Source organism: Toxotes jaculatrix, chromosome 12 (assembly GCF_017976425.1).
Source record: "Toxotes jaculatrix isolate fToxJac2 chromosome 12, fToxJac2.pri, whole genome shotgun sequence".
Lineage (NCBI taxonomy): Eukaryota > Metazoa > Chordata > Actinopteri > Toxotidae > Toxotes > Toxotes jaculatrix.
Window position 1 is genome coordinate 26,562,899 of NC_054405.1, and position 26,758 is coordinate 26,589,656.

General features: G+C 46.6%; 4 protein-coding genes across 6 annotated transcripts in view; 1 reads left to right on the plus strand and 3 right to left on the minus strand.

Moving 5' to 3' along the window:
* The window catches only part of ik (IK cytokine), a 7,696-nt gene extending 6,715 nt beyond the window's left edge, over window positions 1-981 (minus strand). Inside the window, exon 1 of the mRNA XM_041052023.1 lies at window positions 841-981. Within this exon, the coding sequence (XP_040907957.1) occupies window positions 841-850 (10 nt within the window). The 5' untranslated portion in view covers window positions 851-981. The remainder of the gene's footprint in view (window positions 1-840) is intronic.
* Window positions 982-1,842: 861 nt separating this feature from the next.
* Window positions 1,843-2,884, minus strand: ndufa2 (NADH:ubiquinone oxidoreductase subunit A2). The gene is made up of 3 exons (XM_041052037.1): window positions 2,737-2,884; window positions 2,163-2,269; window positions 1,843-2,025 (listed from the first exon to the last, which is right to left on the minus strand). The coding sequence occupies exons 1-3, from the start codon at window positions 2,838-2,840 to the stop codon at window positions 1,934-1,936; spliced, it is 303 nt and encodes a 100-aa protein (XP_040907971.1). The 5' UTR covers window positions 2,841-2,884; the 3' UTR covers window positions 1,843-1,933.
* A 2,482-nt stretch (window positions 2,885-5,366) lies between these two features.
* LOC121190979 (A disintegrin and metalloproteinase with thrombospondin motifs 2-like) lies at window positions 5,367-20,238 on the minus strand. The gene is made up of 25 exons (XM_041052012.1): window positions 20,061-20,238; window positions 18,321-18,763; window positions 16,571-16,763; window positions 14,789-14,895; window positions 14,627-14,710; window positions 14,069-14,152; window positions 13,636-13,789; window positions 13,444-13,549; window positions 13,116-13,259; window positions 12,886-13,018; window positions 12,027-12,140; window positions 11,689-11,834; window positions 11,521-11,610; window positions 11,326-11,408; window positions 10,910-11,043; window positions 10,045-10,168; window positions 9,768-9,848; window positions 9,514-9,677; window positions 9,253-9,412; window positions 9,033-9,165; window positions 8,112-8,322; window positions 7,680-7,809; window positions 7,477-7,551; window positions 6,727-6,901; window positions 5,367-6,503 (listed from the first exon to the last, which is right to left on the minus strand). The coding sequence occupies exons 1-25, from the start codon at window positions 20,146-20,148 to the stop codon at window positions 5,735-5,737; spliced, it is 4,125 nt and encodes a 1,374-aa protein (XP_040907946.1). The 5' UTR covers window positions 20,149-20,238; the 3' UTR covers window positions 5,367-5,734.
* A 1,448-nt stretch (window positions 20,239-21,686) lies between these two features.
* LOC121191174 lies at window positions 21,687-26,734 on the plus strand. Of its 3 annotated transcripts, none has more exons than XM_041052280.1 (7): window positions 21,687-21,817; window positions 22,975-23,074; window positions 23,258-23,380; window positions 24,646-24,945; window positions 25,661-25,792; window positions 25,913-26,014; window positions 26,165-26,734. In XM_041052280.1, exons 3-7 carry the CDS (start codon window positions 23,326-23,328, stop codon window positions 26,239-26,241), a joined length of 666 nt encoding a protein of 221 aa, XP_040908214.1. In that variant the 5' UTR covers window positions 21,687-21,817; window positions 22,975-23,074; window positions 23,258-23,325; the 3' UTR covers window positions 26,242-26,734. The 3 variants fall into 3 exon arrangements, with proteins under 3 accessions (XP_040908214.1, XP_040908216.1, XP_040908215.1); XM_041052282.1 differs by having other exon boundaries at window positions 25,913-25,978; XM_041052281.1 differs by lacking the exon at window positions 22,975-23,074 and having other exon boundaries at window positions 21,699-21,817.
* Window positions 26,735-26,758: the final 24 nt, after the last annotated feature.

Genomic DNA, 26,758 nt, shown 5'->3' on the forward strand with positions numbered 1-26,758 from the left:
AGGACGTTAGTGAACAGGCGAACAGCAGGGGGCACCGCAGCACCATTTCACACACAACCATCAAACTAAGCTATGCAGGAATCATTTACACAGCTTCAGCTAACTGTTGTTCATGTTACTGAACGAGCTGATGATTATTGTCTTAACTGAACGATCACTCACGTAAATATTCTGAAACCTAGTGAAAAACAGCCCCGACACACGGATCCAGCCCACAGTCCACAATCTCAGAGATTCACTTTACAATCACACACGACACAGAAAAGCATCAAACCCTCGTGTTCCTGTTTTTCTTTTTCACTGGAATTTAACTAAAACAATCACTCGGTTGTCTTTATATAAAATCTACCGACAACAAAAGGCGCAATACAACGTGTGAGACTTCGGTAATGACGGTTCTTGGCTGGGACACAGCAGTTAAAGCTGTTTAAAGGAAGATTTCTCGGTTGTGTTAGGACTGTGTTAATCAGGTCGCTTCAGCTTTTCAGAATAAGAAACGCATATTTAATGAATGAGCGGAGAAAAGCCGGAAAAGTGAACGGAGTCCGGTGTGATGAGTGAAGGCTAGGCCAGGCTGAGAAACCAATCGCTGTGTGGAGCTTTAACGTTTTCAGAATTTTAACGCCACGGTCTCCACTTTATTAATAATCACATCTAATTAAACTTTGATCTTAACTTTGACGATTATGTTTTAATCAGAACTAAAACGATGTGTCTCTGACTTTAGCTAACAGCTAAGCTAGCTGTTACCACAAGCTAGCTGTTTTTTTTTGCTCTGTTTTTGTTTGTTTGTTTGTTGCTGCTAAATGTCCAGCTGACATATTTCTACATCCAGCTTACTTTCAGGCATTTCGGAGCGGAGCGTCGGTTCCCCCCTTCGCGGTGAAAATGAATCTATTCCGCCGCAAACAGAGACACTGACGATCGGTTAGCTTCAGTTAGCAGCGGCTCTCACGTCACTTCCTCTCCAGTTAACGCTCCAACAGTCGGACCGCGCCCCCTACAGGAGCCCGGCGTCACTGCACGGCCTCACCCACCGCCCTCACGGTCCCGCTGAACAGCCACTGCTACAATAACTATTTTCCTTTTCTTCTTATCTGTGCCGCGGCTGCTGCACATCACCGCGCAGAGGCTGCACCGTCCTGCCTGAGGCCTGAACTGTGAAGCAGGAGCAGTGGTTTCACCTGCTTCAGCTTCACGGTCATTTGTTCCTGATTCAGTAAGAAACAGAATAATTCTTCTTCTTCTTGACAGAAAATCCTCAGTCTGTCTTCACCAGCTGTGAATTATTCCCACTATTTATTTTCTGTTCTGGTCACGTGCTTCTGTCACATGAACGCGCTCAGAGCAGAAAAACCCAGAGTGACCGCTCCAGGTGATCCAGGAGGGTCGGTGTTGGCTCAGTGTAGCCAGATAACACGGAGAAATCCCGGATATGTTGAACTGTCCTCGCAGTACAGGCAGTGTTTTGATCCTATAGAAACAAATATTCAATGACAGAAGACTTTAACTGTGTGTAAACATCCCGAGGCGCAGCGCTGCCACCTGCAGGTCAGCACAGTCACTGCTTCTGTCCCCAGTGAAGGATCTCCAGGACCAGCTGGTGGTTCTGCAGCTGCTGTTGGGTTGAAGCACCACAGAGAAACTTCCAGAACAGCTGCATTTTCATATGGAAGCCACACAAACATCATCTGAGCTGCTCTGCAAACATCAGCAGTTTAAAGCCTTTACTTTGTGAATTTGACTGTTCAGTAAAAAAAATGCTTTTATAATTTTTTTTATAATGAGAGCAGAGCAGTTTAATAACAGAATTCAGTTTCTGAACAGGAAACAGAAACAGACTGACATTAACAACTTTCATGTTTATTCACATCAACACATTTACAGACAATGAAGGAAGGAAGTAGGTGAGACCATCCTGGATGTGGGGGTGTTAAGGTTTGGACTGAACCAAAGTCTGCAGAGCTTTGGCTACTTGATCAGCTGACATGTTGTCCACAGAGACACTGCTCTCTTTACCGAAATCTGGACACAAAAACACAAAGGTTATTATTTTCATTATCAGTGCGATCATCACTGACATGAACAGAGAGGGGGGGGGGGGGCAGCTCAGTCAGCCGGATAATAAGATGAATCCCATGATGCCGTGTGGTCAGACTCACCGTATCTGGCCCAGAGTCGGGCCTGGACTCCAGAACACTCTCTGATCAAGATCGGGAATTCTGGGTTGGATTTCTTCAGAGTCACATAGTGCTGCTCCACAAAGTCTCTGTAAACACAGAGCACACAGTCATAGCTGGGATCAGCTGTTTCCTGTTGACCTCTGACCTCGTGAGAAGGTTGGGGTGAATATTCATATTCAGTTTATTATCAGGTGCAACAAAGGAACACTTTGATGTTTCAGTTTGAAAACTGAGAAACGATCAGTCAGTTACTAAATAACCTGTCATTCACGTTTGGTCCATCGATTAATCGGCTGATCACTGAAAACCGGGAATCGGTTGTTTTATTTCCCAGTCAAGAGTGCCTCTGAGTCCGATGCTAAGCTAAAGAGAAGCTAGCTGTACTCAGGTCACTGATGGGTTAGCTGTTGGCGGCTAGCTGCTAACAGCTAGCGGCTAGCTGTCAGCAGTGTTCGGGCCACTCTGCGATGCTCCGACCTTTATTCTGAATCATTTATCATTGGTTGTTACTACAGCGGCTCATTCCGCCACAGGAGGCCGTCTCGGATCTCACCTGGCCCCTTTACTGGCCGCGGAGGTCTGGCAGAGGTGGACGCGGATCTCTCGAAGGTTTTTTCCTAAACTAGAGCCCAAGCTCCTGACTGCGGCGGCCGCCATCTTAGCTTCCTGTCAAGGACAACGTCGGAGTTCTGTCAGCCCGCAGTTTATCCTGCCAGGCACCGCGTGGGTCAGTTAATCCCCCATTTAGTCTTCACAGGCAGCGCGCAGAAGACCCCTGCCCCCCTTTACATTCACACAGCGGTGATAGTCCAATAATTTATCAAATATAAATATGTCTGTAATTCACTATCATGAGCACCTTTCATTTTATTAGCTAAACATTGCTACAGGAAGTTTTCTTTGCGGCTGAACGTGGTGGTTTCATGCTCTTTATTATCTGAACCTGCAGAAAACACATGAACCTGGAGCTAAACCCAGCCTCACCTCAACGATCCTGCGGCCGAATGTGAGAACATGAGGAAAAATAAAACGGACTTCAGTGGACTTTGCAATAAGTGCATTTACAGCACATTTTTACTTTTGTATTAGTTTTAAATAAGAAAAAGTGCAGCTACGTTTACTGTCTGCTGCAAAGTTATTATATTCATTACAGTTTGTGAAGTTTATGTTTTAGAGCCTCATTAATCCCGTTTGGATTTCTCTGTAATGTAGCACAGTGTTGAGAATGGAAAGTCTGTGCAGCCCAAACACGTCTATTCTATTCTATTCTATTCTATTCAGAAGTAAACAATGTACTTTCACAGAGAAGTTTCGATGGAGGTGAAGCTCAGAGAAGAGTCTGATCCCATCAACATCTACTGATCACCTGACTGCACTAACTCTGCGCTGTTGAACCCACTGGTAATTCCACTGATTGTAGAGTGAATTAATCAGTTATCACTGGTAACTGGTAATTATCATATGCTAGCCTAACACTTAATGTGCTAGCCTTACACAGCCAAAGCACAGCAGCGTCACTCTGACTGACAATGATGAACCTGATCCTGGTGGAGCCAGGAGCCAGAGACACCTGCAGACAGGTACAGAGACAGAGAGACCCGAGAGACACAGGCACAGGACAATGGGACAGAGAGGACACAGAGTTAATGACATGGAATAAAGGTTAATACATGTGAGAGAGGGTCTGAGGAGAGAGAGAGAGAAGAGGAGAGGTGTGCAGAGGATCATGGGAAGTCCCCCAGCAGCCTCGGCCTGTAGCAGCATAACTAAGGGATGGTTCAGTTTCCTGAGCCAGTCCTACTCTGGGCTTTATCCTGAGCTGTAACAGGGTCTGTAGAAATAACTGTGACTGTAGGTTTAGTGATAATAACTAAAACTGTAACTACAACTAATTCTCAGCTTTGTCAGACGGAAGGTTTGAAGCTGTGTCTGCTTCCTGAGCCCAGACTGGTTCCACAGGAGAGGAGCCTGATCGCTGAAGGCTCGGCCTCACATTCTACTGTCAGAGAGTCTGGGAACGAAGTAGCCTGTGGGGATAATATGGTTCTATCAGCTCTGTGAGATATGAAGGACCCTGGCCCCTGAGGGCCTGATGTGTAAGGAGAAGGATTTTAAAATCAGTTCTGGATTTTACAGGAAGCCAATGAAGAGAAGAGAAGCTTAAAAAGTGCTATTTAAATACCTGCTAGCCAATTAAAATTGCCACCTGCTGTAACTGGAGCTCACATTTCTGGATTTTTTCTACAGATCAGCTGTTTACGAATCAGACAAGAACAAAAAGGAGGGAAATCACAAATGGAAGTCGTGCACATGTGAGCAAAACCTGTCTGACGCACAAATGGATCCACGAATGTGTAAATGTTTACAGATCAGCAAACTGCTTCGTATTTTTGTGGTTCTGATTTTACTCAGCACAAACTGATAAATGCGTTTGTGGGTTAGAAATAATAAAGAAAACAGCAGCTGTGATGTTACAAACTCATATTCATAACACAACACTCAGAGACTGAGATGACACCGACAATAACTCGGACAGCCACACCTTCACAACCTTCACGTTACTGTTCCAGTATTAGTGCTGCTCTTCTTTTGTTTATCCATCCAAATTAAAGTTGGCAAAAAAAGAGCTGAAATGTTTGTGCGTGTTATTTGTCTGCATCACCAACAACTCTGACCCCAACTTCATCCACCCTGTTACTGATGAACAGCAGATCTGAGCGAAGGAGCAGAAGCAAACGAGGTTTCTCCTGACGTGACTCTGCCGGCGGATTCTTTCTGGACAGAAACCTGTCAGCTGTTTCCACTGATCACATGATGTGACTCATCTGATCTGAATTTAGTTTGACGTGAGACAAACAGCTACGTTTACTGTCTGCTGCTAAAATAAAACAGCACAGAAACATCTTTAGACATGACTGAAATCATCACGGGCATTATTTAGTTAGAGACGTCTGATTGCAGGTAAGGACACATCACCTGCAGGGATTCAAACCACACTGATGATTAACAGTATGAACAATTCAGCAAAATCTTCTTTCTTCTTCTTCGACACCAGAAAACGTTTAACAACAAAGGAGGAATAGAAAGGACCTGATGAGGTGTAATTTAGACTCTGGACTCCAAAGCCCTGAGGTTTAAGCGTGACCAGATGTTCATGAGTCATGATGACATCAGCAGCTGGATCAGACTTTGCTTTATTTAGAAACAGGATTATTTGGTACAAACATGTTGAATGTGAAAGCTAACAACTGAAAACCAGTGAAACCTGAACAGTCTGAAGACAGAAGCACGTTTCCACGTCCTGGCTCAACCTTCATTTTATGGCAGTTAGCTGTAGTTAGAGGTAAGAACTGTAAACTTCAGGAAACATGAAAGTGAAAGTTGAGAGGCCCTGATTGGAAAATCATCCTCAGCTGTTCTGTTGGTCCGCTCTGCAGTCTGTTTCTGTTTCTCATGAAGAGTTTGTTTGCATTAGCAGAGAGTGAGCAAGCTGCACATGCGACATCATGAGCGAACAATCAAACTAAACCCTGCTGATGTTTTTCCTGTTTTTATAATCCACGCTGCTTCCTGTCAGTCCGGCGCTCTCTGCTCCTGTTCGGTCTCTTTAGAAGATCCTGTCGTCGTTTCTCGTTCAGAAGCTCCTGGATACGTTTGTTTTGTGTTCGCTCACGGAAAGGCGGCATCCGCGGCACAAAGAAGTTCTGCTGTCCTCTAGAAATGTCCCCGTCCAATCCCACGATCCGGTACGGGACCTCGTCCACCGAGTTGTTCTCCTTTTTCAAGAGCGGAAAGAAGAAGGATGAAGATGTCGGAACGGGTTCAGTTTCCGTCTTATTGGTTTTAGTTTGAAGTCTCCGCCCTCCTGATGATGTGTTTGGTGATGGCATGACCATGATGTCATCATGATCAGTTGATATCGTGGCAGGGAACTCTGGGAAGACAGACGTCTGGCCTTGTGAAGGTGTTGGGCCATTAACAGCTGCCATGGTAACAGCATCAGGGGCCATGGTGGGAGCTGAAGTTCTCTTCTTGAACAAATGTGGTGGAGCAGTTTTTCTTGGACGCCTTGTGGTCGTAGTCGGAGCAGGAGCAGGAGTAGCTGGGATGATATCAGGAGTCTCAGAGGGAACTGAAGGATCCTCGTACGAATACTCGTCGTAATCTTCGTACTCCACGTAGACGAAGTCGGTGCTGCTCCTGCTGTTGGGAGGCGGAGCTGCAGTGAAGCTGGGAGGTGGAGTGCTGATGATGTGGCTGCTGTCAGACCAGGTGGAGGTGGATGCTGAGGTCATCGTTTCTGTGGTTGAAAACCACGAGCTAGAAAAAAAAGGAATTTACTTTAAAGCAGTAATTTCTTCATTTTTCCTCCTTTTATTTACAGTTTGATTGTAAACAAACGTCATAGTTTTTCTTTTCAAACTTTATATTTAGTTTTCGCCTCCAAATGATTTATTTCATATTTTAAAGCGGACACAGCCCAGCCCCCACACTTTGTCTGTTCAGTGTGGACGTCCTTCTGTCCGTGCCGCTCAGCACTGACCTGCCGTTGACCGTCTCCAGGCTCGTGCTGCTGATGTTGCTGGAATTGTCAGAGTTGCTGAAGTTTCCCTCCCTGCAGGACTTGCAACACATCTGCCGGTATCCGGCGATGGAGCAGTACCGACTCAACACCTCCATCCGACAAAACACTGACTGATCGCCACGGCAACGGTGCCCTGAGACAGAGCGGGAGCAGCTGTCAGTGAAAACTGTCAATCAGAATCAGATTGTAGTAGAAGTGAAGCAGAAGCAGGCTGCGTGACTGAGAAGCAACAGGTGAAGTCAGAGGTATTTCCTGAGGTATTTGGCCCCAAAGACCAACAACAAATACAAAACTGTACAGATGTTGTTTACCTCTGCATTAACATGTATTCTTCCTGATCCAGATACAGATCACATGCTAACAGCTGGTGGAGAAGCGTGGGTCTGGGTTACTTCCAACAAAACTAAACGAGCCTCAAGAAAATCAGAATTTCAGGAGAACCCTGAGGACGAATGGGTCTGTGTCTGCTGCCCCATCAAAAGGTCAAAGTTCACTCTTTTAACTTTGGTCCTGTCACTCTGCAGAATCCGTGAAAATCACCACCAGCTGTCATCTCACTTCAAAAGCTGAGGAGCATTTACAAGTAGCTCTGCCTCCTCCACAGGAGGGAAGAGAGAAAAAACAACGAGGAGAATGAAAGGGAAGGAGCAGGAAGAGGAAGAGGAAGAAAAGAAGCCTGCAGAGGAATCAGGAGTCCATCAGCTTTACTGGAGGAGATCTTTGGAGCTGGGAAGTCTGGGGTGGACCTGGACAGCCACTGGATGATGGCGTTCTTCTGGTCACCTGCGGAAAAACACGTGTTTGTACATGTGATCAGCACTGTGGGCAAAAAACACACACTACAACTCCCAGCATGCCTCCCTTCCCTCCTCAGTAAACAAATGTACAGGATGTGATTGGCCAACGCCTACCATTGCAGGGTGGGGCCTGGCAGGTGCGGGTTGTGATTGGTCGAGGTTCAGTGCAGTTTTCAGCTGAACTCTCAGAACTGGAACACGCAACCTGACGCTCCTGAGTTCCGTTTCCACAAGATACTGAACACTACAAGCACAAAGATACTGATCAGACTGAGATTCAGATTCTCACGGATCAGTTATTGATTTGGGATTTTATTTACAAAACATCCTAAAGCTAAAAATAGCTCCTGACTTTCCTACTTATGAGGTGGTCCTGAAAGAAGGGGTCAGAGGGAATCCTGAAAAAGGAAGGAAGCAGTTCTCTCAAAAGAAAAACGTGAGAGGAAGTCTAGAAAGTAATGAGAGGACTGAGGAAAGGAGTTAATCTCAGAAAGATGTTCTGCCCTTGTTTTACGGGTTAACGGGGCTCCTGTAAGTGTTTCGCACCGGTGTCCAGGGCCCAGCTCGCCAGGCAGCGGGGCAGGGGAAGCGGTTGCAGATGCGTTTCCCATCCGGTCGGGCGTCCTTACAGAGTCTGCTGTTCACGGGACGCTGCTGCTGCACCCTGCTGGACACCTGCTGGCAGCTCACCCAGCGACGCTGCCACCCAGTCTGACCACAGGAGGCGCTGCAGTCCTCCCAGTCCCCGGTCACCCAGCTGAGGGGACAGAAACAGTAGGACTTCATTGGATGAGAGGCGCTCCAGCATTTCTGATGCACCCAGTGTGGGTTTGATTGGTTAACCCTCATGTTAGCAATTCTGTGTTTAAATTTTCATATTCATTTTCAATCGGGAGTTTGTCCGTGACCAAAGAATTTCCCTACAGGGATCAATAAAGTTTTTCTGACTCTGAGTCTGAAACTCAGTTGTCTGTTTATTAGGAACACCATCCAGCACCCTTCATTCATTCATTTTCTACCGCTTAATCCGCGGGGGAGCTGGAGCCTATCCCAGCTGACTATGGGCGAGAGGCAGGGTACACCCTGGACTGGTCGCCAGTCAATCGCAGGACTGACACACAAAGACAGACAACCACACACGCACACACTCACACCTAGGGGCAATTTAGAGTAGTCAATTAACCTAACCCATGCATGTTTTTGGTATTTTTGGGAAGATCTAATAATCAGTTTGTGTTGAACCAGTTTCAGAGGCGTTGATTCATCTGTGTGATCGTTCTGGCGGCTGCAGTTTGTGTTGCTGTTGAATGAATTGTGGAACATACAGAGGTGTGTCAGCTCTGCAGCCTATCCTCAGTGATTTGAAATGGGTGGACAAAATAATAGGAACACCTGCCAATATGCAATGCAGTTCAAACAACACCACAGAATGTGTCTGCTGTGTGTTACCATGGTGACCTGAGTTACCGTGGTGCAGTGCAGGTGTTGGTGTTGCAGTTGCGACTGATGGCTCGTGGCTTGTTGATGTTGGAGCAGAACATCCTGTGAACCATTTTCCCATCAGCCTTCCTCCTGCAGCCAAACCGGGTGTATTGTTTCCCTGGCAACCAGAGATCACTGTTACCGACACATGTATTACGGCAGTAACCAAACAAACAGGCGGCTCCTCAGGAGCAGAGCTGTGTACCTCCTCCGCAGGGTTTGGAGCAGTGCGACCACTTCTTCAACGCCCACTCGTAGAAGATGGCATCTTCCTGCACCAGATTGGACTCCAGTGAGGTCTGGAGCTGATCCTGGATGATGTACTTATAGGACACTGTCACCTTGGAGTCGCCATGGGAACGGACCTGACACACAGAAACACAGCAAGTTGGTGGTTGTTCTGGTTTAGCTTATAATCAGACAGTGTAGCTACGTTGGACTTCGATTCCCACGCTGACTGACTGACCATCAGCAGGACTCCATACTTGAGCGGTCCCGTGGTCTGGATGGACTCCTGCTCCTCAGTGTTGCTGTACTCCCACGCCACGCCCTTCTCAATCACCACACGGGACTCTGGGAGCTCATCTTCATTGTTGAGGAAGAGATGACCCGTCTCCTGGTTCTTCACCGCTGCAGCAGAAAACAAAGTTTTCTAGAAAATAACAAGCTACAGATGATCTATGGGGTCAGACCAGACGAGCTCCACCTCCCTCATCTTACCCAGGACATGAGGAGTCCCTTTGAACTCCTGGATCAGCAGGTGTCGGGCTCCTTTGGGGATATCCAGGATCTTTAAGTAACCTAGGTCGTAGGAAAAAAGAATCAATCCATCAATTAATAAGAAAACTTAAGAAACAGGATCAGTCATCATCATCTCATATTTTTATTCTGTTCCATTAAGTTTGTACTGAGGACACAGAGCCTTGAATATTTGACTGGAACATGTTTCTATTTGAACATGAAACTAAAACATCCTGAGACCAGATGATGGTCACACCTTGTTTCTTGGTGCTGCGAGTGAAGTTTCCTTTGATGATCTTACAGTTGGAGTTGTCTCCTCCACAGACTCCACATCGGTCCTCCTGCTGGTCTGAAGCGATCTGTCCATCACAACCTACATGCTGCAGAAGGAGAGAGGAAAGGAAACAAGGAGAGAGGAGAATTGAACTTAGATGTGTTCTTAACTCAGAGCAATGAGCTACTGTGCATTAAACTGTACCAAGCTTTGTTATGGCACTTTATCCTGTGCACTCTGTCAAAGCTCATCACCTCCATCAGTCTGGTTTCTGTTTGTCTGTTTCCTTTGATGAAAAACATCAGCTACAGAAGAAGAAAATAATTCAATAATCAATCAATAAAGTAACTTAATCTTAATCTTACTGTTCCCGATAAACAAACTGCTTAAGAAAATTTAGGTACGGCAGCGCGGTACAGTATAACATGTAAATAACAGGATCTTACAGTAGTAATATATGCCATGCAGTGCTACGCTATGCTATGTATGACACTGTGTGCAGTAAGTGCAGAGAAGTGATGATGCAGAAACAGAATCTGTGTAACAGCTGTATTTGTAAACCTTTGTGTTGTGATGTTTTCAGGATGAACGTGATCATCGTCACCTAAAACCAGACACCGAGCTCGTTAGGCTCTAAAAGGAGTCTGAGCTAGCCCAGTTAGCTTTTAGCAGACCTAGTTCATCTGTTTGCCTTTTTTCCTCCATGCAACGCTGTGCTATGCCGTGCTACGCTGTGCAGCATCATGCTATGCTAACCTGTGCATTCAGGCCACAGCGCTCTGTGTGAGGCTGAAACACATGAGATGAAATCACAGCCTGTTCAAAAAATCTGAAACACAATAAAGACCTCACACTCTCCTCGGACGCACACGCTGTAGGCGTCGCCATAGGAACACAGCGTCCCATCATGCACCATTCTGTTCATGGAAACCACCGCCCCCGTCTCCTCCGACTGACAGTACAGACGACAGCGCTCATCAGCTGCAAGCGCACGGAAACGTGGATCAGATGTTTGTGCTGCTTAAGGTGGAAAATTTAAGGTGAAATTTTCAAAGTTTAATGAAACATTCAAATGTTTTCAGACTTTAAAGAGTTAAAGGAAGGAGAAGAGATTTCCATCCAATAACAGAGTCATGACTGATGAGTTTAACATGTGACACACACACACACACACCAACACCCTGACCCTAAATACACATTACACACACAGCAGAGAGGAAACGGTCAGCAGAAAAACACTGTGTGTGTGTTGTGTGTTCTTACAGTCTGGGTGCTCGTAGGGCAGCCAGTGATGTTTCTTTCCTTCATGTTCAAAAAACGGATTCCAGACTTTACACTGATCCTCCCTGAAACACAAAGACACATGAACCTGCAGGAAAACACACACACACACACATACAGACTGCAGTAATAAACAGTAGAACTCAGTAGAACGCAGTGGAGAGTGGATCTACTGACCTGAAGTCAGTCAGGGGCGGACACTCCTCTTGGTTGCACAGCTGGAACTCATAGCTGTTTCCAAAGCAGGTGCGCCCCCCATTGGCTGGACTGAGAACAACATTAGGTTAGAGTCTCTGATTGATGTGTCTTATCTGTGACATCACAGATGACTGACAGCTCACTCACGTTGGGTTGTCACACCGTCTGGTCCGAAAACTGACCCCGCCCCCGCAGGTCCTGGAGCAGCTGCCGTATGAACTCCATGTTCCCCAGCCGCCATCTTGTCTCAGGAGGTCAGGGGTCAACTTCATGCAGAACCCTTTAAAACAGTGCTTCACGGAGAGACAGTTGCCATAGAGACACAAGTTAGTTTATCACAGAGCCGGAGTGCATGTGGTTAGCCTAGCTTAGCGTAAAGACTGGGAGCGGGGGGACCTGATCGGTACAGCTCATTGGTTGTTCCCAAAAACCTGCCTGGGACAAATCAGTCCCTTCGACCCACGACGACCTGACTGTGTCCTCACCTTCCCTGGTCCACACTTCGTCCCGTCCAGTGGTGGACCTTTCTTGGTCTTACAGAAGAACGGGTTGTTGTAGTCGCTGCACCAAAGCTGTTTACAGGGGTCATGGGTCGTGTACTGGAGACAATCAAACAAAGGTATTTGGAATATATCAAAATAAAGTTCAACAACAACAAATTATAAAGATCAGATTGAAACAGAAACAAGACAGGAGGAAAAATAATGTTCACTGAAAAGGAAATGTTTCAGACTGTATGTCTGAGCCGAGGGGAAAACACTCAGAACCGAACGGAGAGAACGTGTTGAAAGAATCCAACACGTCCATGATGATCAGAAATCTGTGAGAGAAACTGTAAAATGTTTTCATCATCACGTGAAAATGTTAGAAACAGAGTCGTCACACTCAGATTAAAGGCTGCTGCTAAAGTCAGTGTCTATGTGTGTGTGTGTGTGATCTGCGTCTGGTTTTCTCTGAACAGATGTGATGTTGGTCTCCACCCTGAAACACATCTGGTGCTAATCCTGCAAAAACCTTCTTCAGTCTTATTTTCGTCAAACAGCTGAAACTGGAGATTTCCGTGTGTTATTCTGTCGTATTTGGTTTCTCCGTCAGGACGACACGACTTCAGTTTGATGCTCTGAAACGTTTTCTGTCTTTAAATCAAATAAACATTTGGTCACAAAATTTTGTTCGTTTGAGGAACATTAAGTGGAACGGAGGAGAAAAGGTCTGAGCTGATCCTGGACTCTGTGGAAACTGTGACAGAAGCTGGCTGTGTCACGAAAAACTGAGGCTCTTCCTGAAAGTGCAAGAGGTCAAAGGTCACCTCTCATCACAAGAGCAGGATACAGACGGACATACTGCAGTACAGAGGCTGTATCCTGGTCCGAAGTCGAAGCGACACTGTTGGTCCATTGAGTACTGAAACCCCGGCAACTGAGGCTGAGCCGGCCAGTTGTGGTTAAACGGGTCATCACGGAGACAGTCGTAGGTACTGCAGACAGAGACAGAGAGAGGTGTTGGTTGACATTCAGTGTGTTGAATCATTCTCAGGCCCATCTGTCCTCAGAGCAGACTCAGAGTGTCCTCACTGCAGGTACTGATGCAGCTCCCTCCAGCTGCACCTGGACCAGTGGTATCGATGGAACGTGGCCTGAACCCGCGGAGACATGATGCTTCCCAGCGGCACGTCATCAACACAGTTATTCACCTCACCGTCATGATTCATACCTAAGCTGAAGACAGACAGGCAGAGACAGACAGAAAGACAAAGAGCCTGATATCGTCTCCACGTGGACACCTGAGTCTCCACATGAGTCACTTTGATGTTGTTTTCTGTTAATTTTTTAAAATACACACCTTGTAAAAAGTGTTTGATTACCAGTGAAGTGTGTGTGTGTGTGTGTGTGTGTGTCTCACACGTGTCCTGTTTCATGTGCAGCTACAAAGGCAGAGGAGAAACCGTCCTCCAACACGAGGACACAGCTCCGGTGTAAATGACACATCCCTGTGACAGGAGCATAACCTGCAGAGGCAGACCAAAAGATCAGAGGTCAGGGGTCATCAGGGGTCATCAGGGGTCATGATGCTTGGCAGTACGAGCAGCAGTACCCTGCATGCCGGAGGGGCCAAACGGCTGCCTGGTGAGGTAGATGGTGTGGTCGTGCTGCTCGGCGTGACTCTGCTCCCTCTGCTGGAGGTACGACCAGCCGCAAACGTTCTCCAGACTCTTCTGTGGATTCCCCACAGAGATCAGCTCCTGGGACTGATGGAGGGACACTGTGTTTTTACTGTCCTGTACCTTCAGACTGGGTTAGGGGTTGACTGCTTCACTTCCTGTCTTAGAAAAACTGCAAACGAGTCTTTTGTCTTGAGTTTTGGTGGAACCAAAACATTTGAAAGCAAGTTAAAAAATGGAAATGCTCATTTTCTCAGGCCTGAGAGCAGGAGATGAAACCCTGAGGACGTGAACACACAACCACCCTCCCGTTTGCCCTGACCCGCAGAAACCTGCAGTCATTTTGAAGCAGTTGCAGCTTGATACCTTTGTTGGCGACAGCATGATGATTCTGACCAGGACAACATTGATGTTGGCGCCCAGAGAATGATCCTGATAGATTTCATTAACCTGAAGCAAGAACAGAGAAAAACAGGTTCTCCACTCAGAGTCCAGTCAGTCTGTGCTCTGTGGATTTGGAGATGATTAACTCATCTTATAGGTTCTGTATGTAAGTACTGATGTTTGTAAGTAGTTAGCATCGTTAGCTTTTAGAGTTGAGTCTTAAACGTAATTTCTTTACTCGTCACCAGCAGGAAAAACTAACAGCAACGTTAGCTCTGGTTCTGCTCCTCTCCTGCTGGACAGAGGGAAGACACCGCTGTGACTAACTGTTGCCTCTTAAGGGACAAAGTGGTATTACAGGACATGCTGGTGCTAGCTGGTTAGCATGCTAGCTTCAGTAGATATCGGAATCATAAACGTCTTCGACACAGTGAAACTGGGAAACGTGGTGACGTTCACTCACCACTGCTCCTCACTGAGGCAACATCATAACATCATCCCCCGTTCAAACTCAGTGAAGACGTTTGTGTTTTCACCTACTATGTTCATCAGTGTCAGAAGATATTTCTGAATGTGGTCTCGGCCGTGGAAGAGAAGAACAGAATAATCCACTGCCAATAAAACCTGGAGGAGGAAAAAGAGTTCAAACGTTCAGTAAACTCTCAGTCAACAGTTTATCAATGTTCCAAACTGCTCATTAACCTCGATGTTGAACAGCTCCGCCTCTTCAATGTAGCGCCGCCGTCGCGCTGCGTTTGATGCTGACCACAGCACATTCTGGTTCCAGCTTAGAGAACCTAAAAGAGGACCTGGAGACAAACACAAAGGCAACCTCAACAACAATTTAAGAATTTAAATAGTTTTAACATTTTAGTGAAGTCAGTCTGAGTGTAAATGTATCGAGGAAACACTGTGGACCCTGTTTGTAGGCGAATAAACCACAAACAGCTCAAGTGTCCCCGGCAACATTCAGGTGTCCCCGGCAACATTCAGTTGTCCCCGGCAACATTCAGGTGACTCTATCTGTCTCTGTGGGCTCTCAGGTGACCTTAAAGTCTTTCAGGTACTGTCAGACTTTCTCCACTAAAAACATTACGTTTTGTTATTGAGTTTTGGAAGAAGTGTTATGTCAGTATCAGTGCTGACAGAGACGTGTTGTATTTACAGCAACTCCTGTACCCTGTGATAAATATGTCGTATTACTTGAGACCACAAACGTCCTGTGTTTACGGCATCACAGGCCGGAGCAGACAGACAGCCCGATGACAACATGACAGGATGTTTTCAGTGAGACTAAACGTGAAGGTCAGTGAACTGTCGTCCAGTAAACCTCCTGAATACAAAGGTGGTATCACAGCTTCAGTCCAGAGTTTGATTCTCTAAATGAAATTTACATCCAGATGTGATCATGTGTCTTTTTCCACATCGTGTACTGATGCTTTCATTCTGTAAACACCAGCAGTTACTCTGCTCATCTCAATCTTCTCACATCTTTATCTTCCACCGTGTTGCTTTATGTTGAACGTGTTTACGTCAGCGATCGGAAGCAGACGCCCTGAGTTCCCTCTGTGCTGCCGGAGGCTCAGGCCGAGCTGAGCTGAGATAAGACTCTCCCCTCATTGGCTGACGATCGAGTCAGGAGCTGAACTATCTGTCAACTCTGAGTCCAAACCTCCAAAACCTCCAAGAATCTGAAACTCGGAAACTCGGACTGCCACGTCGCAGCTGGCTGAGTGTGTGTGTGTGTGTGTGTGCGTGTGTGTGTGTGTGTGTGTGAGTGTGAGTGAGTGTGTGTGTGTGTGTGTGTGTGTGTGTGTGTGTGTGTGAGTGAGTGTGTGTGTGTGTGTGTGTGTGTGTGTGTGTGTGTGTGTGTGTGTGTGTGTGTGTGTGTGTGTGTGTGAGTGAGTGTGAGTGTGTGTGCTGTAAAGCTCCCGATGTCTCTGCCAAGTTTCCTGGAACAATGTCAGTGTTTTCAGTTTGAATCTTTCGTTCTGCAGAAACAACACATCAGATCACTACACTGTAAAAAATCAGTTCAGTGTTTCTCCTGTTTTTATAGGAACTGATCTGCAGAAGCTCTCTGTGATTATTCATTATACATGCACTCTTCTGTCATTACAACATGTACATACACACAATGTACTAGCGGGAAGTTTCCTGAGGAACGTGCATGTGACTGCTGTGAGCTCTGATGGTTTAATGATGGATGAAAGTCACAGAGAATAACTGATCAGCTGCACACATCATCACCACGAACGTACGCAGCGCGTCCCGTTTGTCTCAGACCTGAAACTCACTGTCATGGACACGTTCATTTGAATGACTGGGCTCAGTTTGTTATTCAGGACATAAACTCAGGTTCGTTTGATGCTTGATGCACGTTCACGTTTGTTTGAGATGCAGCTTCATCTCACATGTACGTCACATTTACTGGAGTTGATAAAGTTGCATTTGTGTCATTAAGGAAGGATTATACTGTCTCACCTCGGAGGAAGTCATCTGCAGTTTGATGGGCCGCTTCAGTTTGATTGGCAGCTGGTTGTTTCTTGATAGCAGAGGAGCGATAAATGATGTGCTGTCGTCCTCCTTCCTCCTCCTCTTCCTCCTCTCCTTCAACCCTCCTTCGATCCAACGGCTCAATGAAAAACTCCTCCTGATCCGTTCGGATCATTCCTGCCTGGGGAGGCACAGAGAGCGTCACCTGCTGGATCTGCTGAGTCTCTACGTCTACGGTTCAGCTGCTGAAATTGCTGCTGTGAGTTTTCAATCCTGAATAAAGATCTCTGACGTCTGATCCAGTGTTTCATCAATGAGTCTTGGTCAGGGTTAGTCCCACACTGTCTAAGTCCAGATAACTGAAGCCTGAGTCTGGATAACTGAAGCCTGAGTCCGGATAACTGAAGCCTGAGTCCGGATAACTGAAGCCTGAGTCCGGATAACTGAAGCCTGAGTCCGGATAACTGAAGCCTGAGTCTGGATAACTGAAGCCTGAGTCTGGATAACTGAAGCCTGAGTCTGGATAACTGAAGCCTGAGTAGGCCATAACCACAAGAGTCTGCGTTATTGAAGTGGGAGTCGCCAGTTTTCAGGTTCTGGTTTCACGTTTATGGAAACTACATATGAGTCTGAGTCATCAAACCTGAATCAACATTTTAAAAAGCCTGAGTCAGCATTTTTAAATGTTGCAGGCCTCTTCATGCTGATTGGGCAGAACCGTCTGCAGCTTCATTAACCATCAGTTAAAACACAAGCTGAACGTTAAAAACGTTCCTGTGACGTGATTCATTGATTCGTTCCTGTTTCTGTGTCCTGAACATTTCATCTGAAGAATCAGCAGAAGTTGCTTTAATTGCTTTTTCATCAGCTACTGCAGAGGGGAATTATTCCGGTATTTTTTCTGTCCTTCTCCTCGTCCACTTTAAACCCTCCTCATCTGTCCTCCACATCTGTCTTAGATCAGCCGGCTCTGCCCATGCTGTAAGAAGTGAAGGTGAATCAGGCTGAAGCAGACAGTTTTCACTGACCAAACGCAGACTGGATCCTTCATGTTTTACAGTGTCTGCTTTCTGTCTCTGGAGACATGACGTCATATCTGCCCTCACACTCTTCTACTTGTTTCTATTCACTGTTTCTACTCTGCTCTCTGCTGCTTTTCTGTGATTTTTTTAAAATCAGTATTTATTTGTCTCACTTTGAAAACTTTCATGAGCTGCATTTGAAAAGTACAAAACCATTAAAGAACATTTATTATCGTCACTGCCTAGTTTCAGATTTCCCTTCTTTCTGTCGGGGATGTGTGAATGAACGGACGTCTCTAACGGTTTGTGAAAAACTGCTTCCTGTCTGACTGAGCGCTCTGTCAGATATTCCTCTCTTGCTTCAGTTTTTCTGTCCGTCAGTGTCGGATGTTAAACATATGGAAAACCAGAAGGATTAAAAACCAGCTGTCCAAACATCTGCCTCCATCAACAGCTGGAGCTGCAGCTTCATCACAGAGGAAGACGCTGATGTTGCGAAGGTTTCTCTGACTGTTGTGATTTTGTGTGTGTGTGCATCAGACGTCTTCTTCGCCTAATGTCATGATCATGTTGTTTCCTCGCAGATCAGTGACAAATGTTACGTGACCCCGTGTCGGCCCACGGGCCAGAGTTTGAACCTTTTGCTCTAAGAGAAGGTCTGAATGAAACAGCTGTGAATTTTAGTCAGAAACCAGCTGTCATCAGGTCACACCTACCAGTCCGTCACAGTTGCTGATGGCGACAGATGTGTCCTCCATGTTGGACACCTTCCCCGTATAGAAGCAGCCGGTGTCTCCTATTGGCTGAGAATGAAGGTGTCCTGCCTCCTCCCACTCCATGGTGGCAGTGGGGGCGATTAGACGGGAGTTTGGACGCAGCTGCAGCTGGAGCTCTTGACCAAAAACCGTAACGTTGTAGTAAAGTTCCACCTCCTCAACCCTGTAACTCCGCCCCTTCCAGGTATGGTCTGAATGATTGAACTGTGACGCATCAACAGGCAGAGCCATTTGTAATATGGGCGTGTCCTCTGCATGGCGGGCATCTCTTTTGCTGCGGTGCAGGAGGTGGGCAGAGACTGACTCTGACAGGAAACGCCCCTCTGAGTCAGTCCTGATTGGACGAATGATGCTGAAGTCTGAGAGAACCTGATGGAGAGAATCTGACAGAGAGAAGGAAAAGTTAGCTTCTGTCTGCTTTTATTCCCGAGGCGGAATAAACCAGAACGATCCCATGAACAAGTTCCTGGCTGCGGCTAACCACTGTTTCCATCACTCACTAATCCAGTGTTGTTTTCCTGACTAATCGATTAATCGTTCAGTCGGTCAGATATCAGGAAGTCGTTCGTAGCCGTTTCCCACATCTTCACTTTACTGTGTCACAGTTTATCTGACAGGTCACTGTCAAAGAGAAGATCCTCACATCTGAGAAATGTTCAACATTTCTGCTTTAAACAATTCCTGAAACTGTTTCATCATCAAAATGGCTGAAGATGAATTTCTGTCGATGCTTTGGTGCTGACCCTGTGTTCCCGCCTGCAGCCTGTGGCTCAGCTGATCCAAAACAAACAGCAGAGGTTGATAAGATGGTTCCATCGCTAAACCTATGAACCCATGAACCCATGAACCTATGAACCCATGAACCTATGAACCCATGAATGAATTTTATCACTTGTTCTGATCGTACAGAGAGAACCTGGAAGCACAGCGTCCCCACGCAGATAGATGGACATGTTTGAGTGTGTGAGATCTTTGACCTCCATGACATCACAGCTTCTCTCCACACACACACACATACGCTCAGAGCTGTGATGAAATATGATCTGAATCCTTCACATTCCCCAAACGCCAGAAACACAAAGATTTATGGGAAAAATGTAGCGATAACGTTTCTCTGACTCAGAGACGGAGAACAGTTGGAGAACAGTTGGAGAACATAAGGAAAACAGTTGGAGAACAGTTGGAGAACATAAGGAAAACAGTTAGCGAACAGACGAAGAGGATAGACAGAACTGTTGGAGAACAGACGTTGATTTGCTCAGAACAGTTTCCATCTGCTTTTGAAACCATCAGAACACAACTGGGAACACTGGGATCCAGCAGCTGGTCAGTGACTGGTTGCTGTTCTGTCTGTTTCATCTAGACCTTCGCTGCAGAGGTCAGAGGTCACAGTCTGGAGGACAAACAACCACCACAGAAGAAGAACGAGAAGCATGTAGTATGAGTGGGAGGAGAACCAGCAGCAGTAGGAACAGTAATACTAAGAGTGGTGACAGTAGAAGTACTAACTAGAACCGGAACAGTCGTACAGTACAGTGCAGTACAGTGCAGTATGGTACAGTTGTAGTGGAAGTTCTAGTAGTACTGGTAAAAGCAGCAGCAGCTGTACAACACTAGCAGCTGCACATCTGTGCAGTGGGATCAGAGGCAGAGTTTAATCACAGCAGTACAGTCGCTCACCTGTGTTATCTCTGATGTAAACTGACTGACAAAAGTTGTTCTGTAGCAGAAACACAATAATCAATAATCCATAACGACACTCCTCCATCCTGACAGAGAGACAGACGGGCGAAGAGACAGACAGGCTGAGAGACAGACGGGAGAAGAGACAGACTCGGTCTCACTGAGCAGACTGAAAGCTCTAACAGACACTCCTCCACTCTGTCTCATATCTCCTCCCCCCCTCCCTCTGTCTGTCTGCCTGTCTGTCTCTCCTCCCCCTCACTGCACACACTGAGCGGAGCTGTCTCTCTCTCTGCAGTAACAGCAGTGCAGGAGCTGTAATACTGCAGTACTTTTTACAGTGTACTCTGTAATGGTATTAGAAGCTGTAGTACTAACAGTAGCAGCTGTACTAACTGCAGTGGTGCTAACAGTACAGTTGTAACAGCAGCAGATATAAACATGTGTTTGGGAGTTTACTTATTGATGTGACCTGTTGCTGAGTGCAGGAAACAGGAAGCTCCTGTCTAACTTCAAAATAAAGGTCACTGTTGTGTCTTGGTTATCTTGGGCTTCAGTTAGAACCGTGTTCCGGACTCAGCATCAGCAGGACTCCATCCTACAGAATGTCCTGTTTACAGAGAAGTGGTGCATTGGAACAGGAAAGACGACAAGTGTAAACTCTGTCTGTCCTCCGTCCTCCTCTGTGACCGAGTGCATGCTGGCAAGAGTCTATCCCAACAGGCGCCACCGCCACCTGCTGAGTAGTAGTGCTAACAGTAGTAGTGCTAACAGTAGTAGTACTAACAGTAGTAACAGTAGTAGTACTAACAGTAGTAACAGTAGTAGTGCTAACAGGGTGTGCAGTGTCCTTTCGGATGGTCGTGGCTTTCCTGAGGCAGCGGGTGGTGTAAATATCCTTCAGGGAGGGGGGAGGACAGCTGACCATCGTCTCTGCTGTGTTACTGATCCTCTGTAGCCTTCTCCTGCCTCAGTGCAGCTGGACCACACCGAGATGCAGGAGGACACGATGCTCTCCACAGAGGAGCAGCAGAAGATCAGCAGAAGCCTCTTCCCCACCCTGTTCCTCCTGAGACCCTCAGGAAGTGCAGACGTTAATGGGCCTCCTTAGTAACAGTATCCCAGCATGCAGCAGCACCACCACCTGCTGGAGAAAAGTCGTGGTTACACGTTAAGAGTCAGATCCTTCACTTAAAGAAATAATTGAACATTTTGGGAAATGCTCACTGGCTCCACCTCCTACACCCCCGCCCATTCCACCCACAACCCACACATTAAGTGGGTTACTAATATAATGAAGTACATGCACAGGTGTGTGTGCAGAGTCCTAACACACTGAACTTGTGTTCATCAATAAGGTCAATGATCAGTTGTGTCTTTGTCTGCTGCAGTGAAGGGACTACACACACACTGGTCCAGGTAGGGTCCTCTGATGGACCTGTGAGAAGACACAGGGGTTGAGACAAGGGGACAGCAGAAGACCCAGTTCTAGTTGTGACTGTGTTCATAAAGCAGCTGAGTGTGAAAGTGTGTGAGTGTTTGAGGACCCCTTACAGCGCAGAAACTGAAAGGAGGAGTGGTCTGTCAGTGGTTTCTGGGTTTCAAATCTCATTTCCTTCTTCACTTGGTTTTGAGCTTGTGTCGACGTTGTTCACATTTCTCTTTTTCGTTTTTCAGATGGTTGTGTGTCTTCACCTGAATCAGATTTTTAATCATCATTCATTTTCCAGTTGAGGACAACGTCCCTCAGACAGGTAGGACCAAACACTTTGATGTGAACCTGAAATGTCTCTGCCTTTTATCTCTGTTCTGGGTCAGGATCCAGACCTGGGGTCTGGATTGAAGTCAGATGTAGAATCTGTAAGTCGATGTGGTCAGCACAGGGTCTGTACCCAGCACAGTCTGAAATCTCTTTGTTGTCTCCACTGTCCTAATGAATACGAACTCTGAATCTGGATCAGGTTCGGTGGGAACATTTTGCCACTCAGGGAAAAGCTACTTTTGTCTTCCAGGTGCTGGGTGTAGTCAGAGCTATGAGGGGTGGGGGGGCATTTGAGGGTCCAAACACCAGGACTTTTGGACCTCCTGAGTTCTGGATGTGGTGTCCCACTCACTGTGTTACTAAAAGTCACAAAGAAAAAAAAGACATGGCAACCCAAAGAAAACAGAGCATGTGGTCAGTGCTCCACGGGTCGGGTTGAGACAGATGAACTGGACAGGGCCAACAGCATGAAGCTGTTTTTGCGTAGGCTTGACATGTCTGCCCTTCAGCTTCCTGTCTACAGCAGCGCCTCTGTCCATGTTTCACTCCCCCTCCCCCTCTGTCTGAGGATGCTGTAGAAACTTCTCAGTACCCCTCTCACCCCCTGCATGCCTCCCTTGAGGGACATCAGACCACATGAAGCGGGAGACTTATTGCCCCTCGATGCAGGACTGAATTGTACAGGAGATCCTGTTTGCTGGAGGCTACCAGACTCTGTAACTCCCCTAAAACCCCTTTAACATGTAATGTGAACTGGTTCTGATGGACAAAATCTAATGCTTTCCATCTAATGCCTTCTAAATCTAATTCTAAATCTTAAAGTGTTAAGTGTGTGGGCACTGCTTATGAGCCTGGGCCAGAAAAATGAAAACCTTTAACAGATCAAAACAATCTCCTGAGTTTTATTCAGAGAGCAAAGGCAAAATCTAAAGATTTGTTACAACAAGGGAGCGACCTGCCTGAAAACCTGCCAAACTATTCTCCCTAAGTGTTCTCCTAAAAGTCCTTCTTCAGTCTTCTTTCAGGCTTTCGTGTTGCTGGAGCTCAGGGAGGGTTCAACCAGTCACACGCAGAACTCAGTTAACATTTGTGCGTCCAGTGAACGTGAAAGCAGGTGATATACTGAAGATCATTACATGTGTTGAACAGGTGATCAACAGAGTCCAACTCGTAGCTGATAAGCATCCAGAAGTTTGCAAACTTCTCCAGGAGGTCGCAGCCATTTAGAGCAGAGCTGTCAGTCCAGACTGTGAGTCAAAGCACAGCCTGTCCTTTGTGTCCTACATGTCCTTCATGTCCTTCGTGTCCTTCAGAAACATTTCATCATGGTCTTTAATTGAATATGTTCAACAAGTCATTTACTATGTACACTGAGTGTTTGTTTGTGTGTGTGTGTGTGTGTGTGCATACACTGTGTGTTTCCGTCTCACAGTGACTGACACCTGAGCAGGCAGAACCAGCAGTTTCCTGCAGCTGCAGAGACAACTTCACACGGTGGCCATGTTGGTTCTGGTCCAGTTACTGATGATGATGATGATGGTGATGAAGAGTGAGGGTCAGTTGGTTTGATCTAAAAGATCAGTCACTGTGTTAGAAAGTATCTGAAAACAGTCACATGAGACGAGATGAGAACAGCTACAAACATCAACAATGAAATGACCACGAAATAAAGAGACGGTCGAGACGAGCAGCGCTGTAAGCTAACAGCACTGTAAGCTAACAGCATTGTAAGCTAACAGCACTGTAAGCTAACAGAGCCAAGCTAACAGCACTGTAAGCTAACAGCATTGTAAACTATCAGCACTGTAAGCTAACAGCACTGTAAGCTAACAGCATTGTAAGCTAACAGCACTATAAGCTAACAGCACTGTAAGCTAACAGCGCCGTCTCAGTGAGGTGAGTCCTGTCCACTGTACATAAGACTGATGTGACCACATTAGCTGTAACACCAGCGTAATGTACAACATGATCTCATAACTGAGATTAATGCTAATACATGACACAATGAACCAATGGAGCATGTTAGTATGACATGAGACATAAGATAAACCAAACATATGTAACATGGTACAGCACACGGGACAGTTAATGAAGTGTATAAGTCAAAGTATCTCCCATGCACTCCCATGGTGCATTTCACCATAAACCAATCACAGAGCTGCGTAACGCTGTGAGACCTTTGACCTCTGCTGCTTTTCCTGGCGTCACTTTCATTTCATGAAGCTCGGCTTAGTTTTCACAAACAGTCCATCAGTGTGTTTATTTCTGTGGAAACTGGATGTCCTGTGAAGACACGTGATGAATGAGCTGGAAATGAATCAGCTGGGCACCTGAAGAATCTTCTTTATTCCACCAGCACATCAGGCTGCAGAGCCCATACACACAGACCCACCTGTAACTGGCATCGATGAGCCCAGCTGTTCTGACACAGACTCTGTTTCTGATGCCTTCAATGTTCAGGTGTCGTACTGGACTGCTTCACATTCACAGGTGTTCCTAATATTCTGACCCCTCATCATGTAAACAAGGAGGACAAAATTCAGAAATAAACAACTGTATTTAACATTAACACTGTTAACAAACAGTGAAGATCTTAAAACTTTGAGTAAAGACAAGTGTTACCAGCAGAGCTGTTGTACAGGTGTTCCTATTAAAGTGGACGCTCAGCGAACGTGTCCGCTGATGTGTCTGTGGCCTGTGGACCAGCCTGAGATCAAACTTGGTGTAATAAAAAAGGTTCTTCTGTTCGCTCGGCGTCCAGCTCGTTCTCGGAACAGAGACGTCTCACTCCTACTCTCTCCCTGTGACCTTTGACCCCAGCTGCCTCAGGAGAGATCATCACAGTGTCAGCACGAAGCGGTGAGACTGCCCTGCTGCCCCCAGACCAACAGAGAGGGAGAATGGAGCACAGATGGGACGTCAGGTGGACTCACCTCCACCTGATGTTGTCACTGACGAGCAACATGACGACGGGGCACCACGGACGCTGCGAGCTGCTGAGCGACGGGTCGCTGAGATTCAGCCCGGTTCACACCCAGGACTCGGGAAAGTACACCATGCAGGTGTTTGATCAAAGTGGGAAACGAGTGATGAAGAGAGAGTTCCTGCTGAGGGTGGAGGGTGAGTGCACAACCGCAGACGCCACTGAGACGTCCACTGACCACCTGACCCCATATACCTGACAACATCGACCTGCACCTCACAGCAGCTCTGTGTTTCATTCCCTTCTTCTTCTTCTTCTTCTTCTTTGGAGGAGGAGGAGGAGGAGGAGGAGAGAGAGTCAGAGCTGAGGACTGAAGTTAGAACAGGAGACCTGACTCTGAGTGAAGAGCTGGTTCAGCCACAGCTGCATCACACGGAGCTTCAGCTTCACGCTGCTCATGTTGACACGCTACAGAACGACACGCCACAGAACGACACGCCACAGAACGACACGCCACAGAAAGACACGCCACAGAACGACACGCCACAGAACGACACGCCACAGAAAGACACGCTGTGGGAAAATATTTTATTAAAAGTTCAGAAAAAAAGCTCCGGAAACAGAAACACCAGAAACGTAGCTGTACGCTCACTGCAGCATGTCCAGAGGCCAAACCACACACGCAGTTATATATATACGTGTGTGTGTGTGTGTGTGTGTATATATATAAATGTGTGTGTGTGTGTGTGTGATTTCAGCCTGACTCTGTTTAGTTGAAAGATTAAATAAAACATTTCCTGATCAATGAAAATAAACAGCATATAGATGAAACTCAGTCTCCACATGTCACCAAACATGTGGAACCATGTGACTCTGACACTGTGCAGCTGACGGTCATGTGTGTGTCTGCAGAGAGTCGACACACTGACAACACGCCCCTGATCAGCTGCCTCCTCCTGCTCCCTCTGCTGCCCTTCATCATCATCCTCTTTATCCTTAGGAGGAGGAGGAGGAGGAGGAGGATTCAGAGGACCACGGCTGCAGGTACAGAAGCCAATCAGAGACAGTCTGAGCTCTGACGCACACACCTGGTCTCTTTAACTTCACAGCAGATTTACATGACAACAAGTCCAGTTCTACTCTGACATCTAAAACCTGTTCCAGGTCCAGGTGCGATGGAGGAGAGTGTTTATGTGTCGATGCATGGTCACCATGGCAACGAGGCCAAAGGTGAGGAGAAGAAGCAGGAGAGGAGAGAGAGATATGGTACACACACACACACACATGCACACGCACACACACACACATGCACACGCACACACACACACAAACACACACACGCACACACACACTTACACACACAGTCATGTATTAACACACACCAACACAGATGCTAATATGTTCTACTCTCCTCAGTTTCCTGTCATCCTGCTGTTTCCATGGAAACATCAATCACACAGCAGATGCCTGAGGAGGAAGACATCTACGTGTGACGACCAATCAGAACTCACCTGAACGACACAGCTCACCTTTATTTTCCCTCCACTGGCTGGAGATAAATCAGATGAATGTCATGGATGATTCAGTCAGAGTTGTAAAGTCTGACACACACACACACACACACATCAAGACCCAGTGGTAACAAGTGGGGTAAAAACTTCTCTGCCTGCAAATGGGGGCAAATATGTCGCCTAAGATAAATGGATGTGTCTGACTCCTCCTGTTCTTCATCATCATCATCATCGCCGTCGTCGTCATCATCGTCATCCTCCTCCTCCTCTTCTTTGTCCAGTTTGTGTCTCTGCAGTGAGACATGTCCTGGTCTAATGTGGACAGATTCCTGTGTAGTTCACTTGTCTTTGGTTCAACAGACAGAAAAAAGACGTTTCCTGGTGTGTGTGTGTGAGTGTGTGTGTGTCTGTGTGTGTGGTGTGTGTGTGTGTGTGTGTGTCTGTGTGTGTGTGTGAGTGTGTGTGTGTCTGTGTGTGTGGTGTGTGTGTGTGTGTCTGT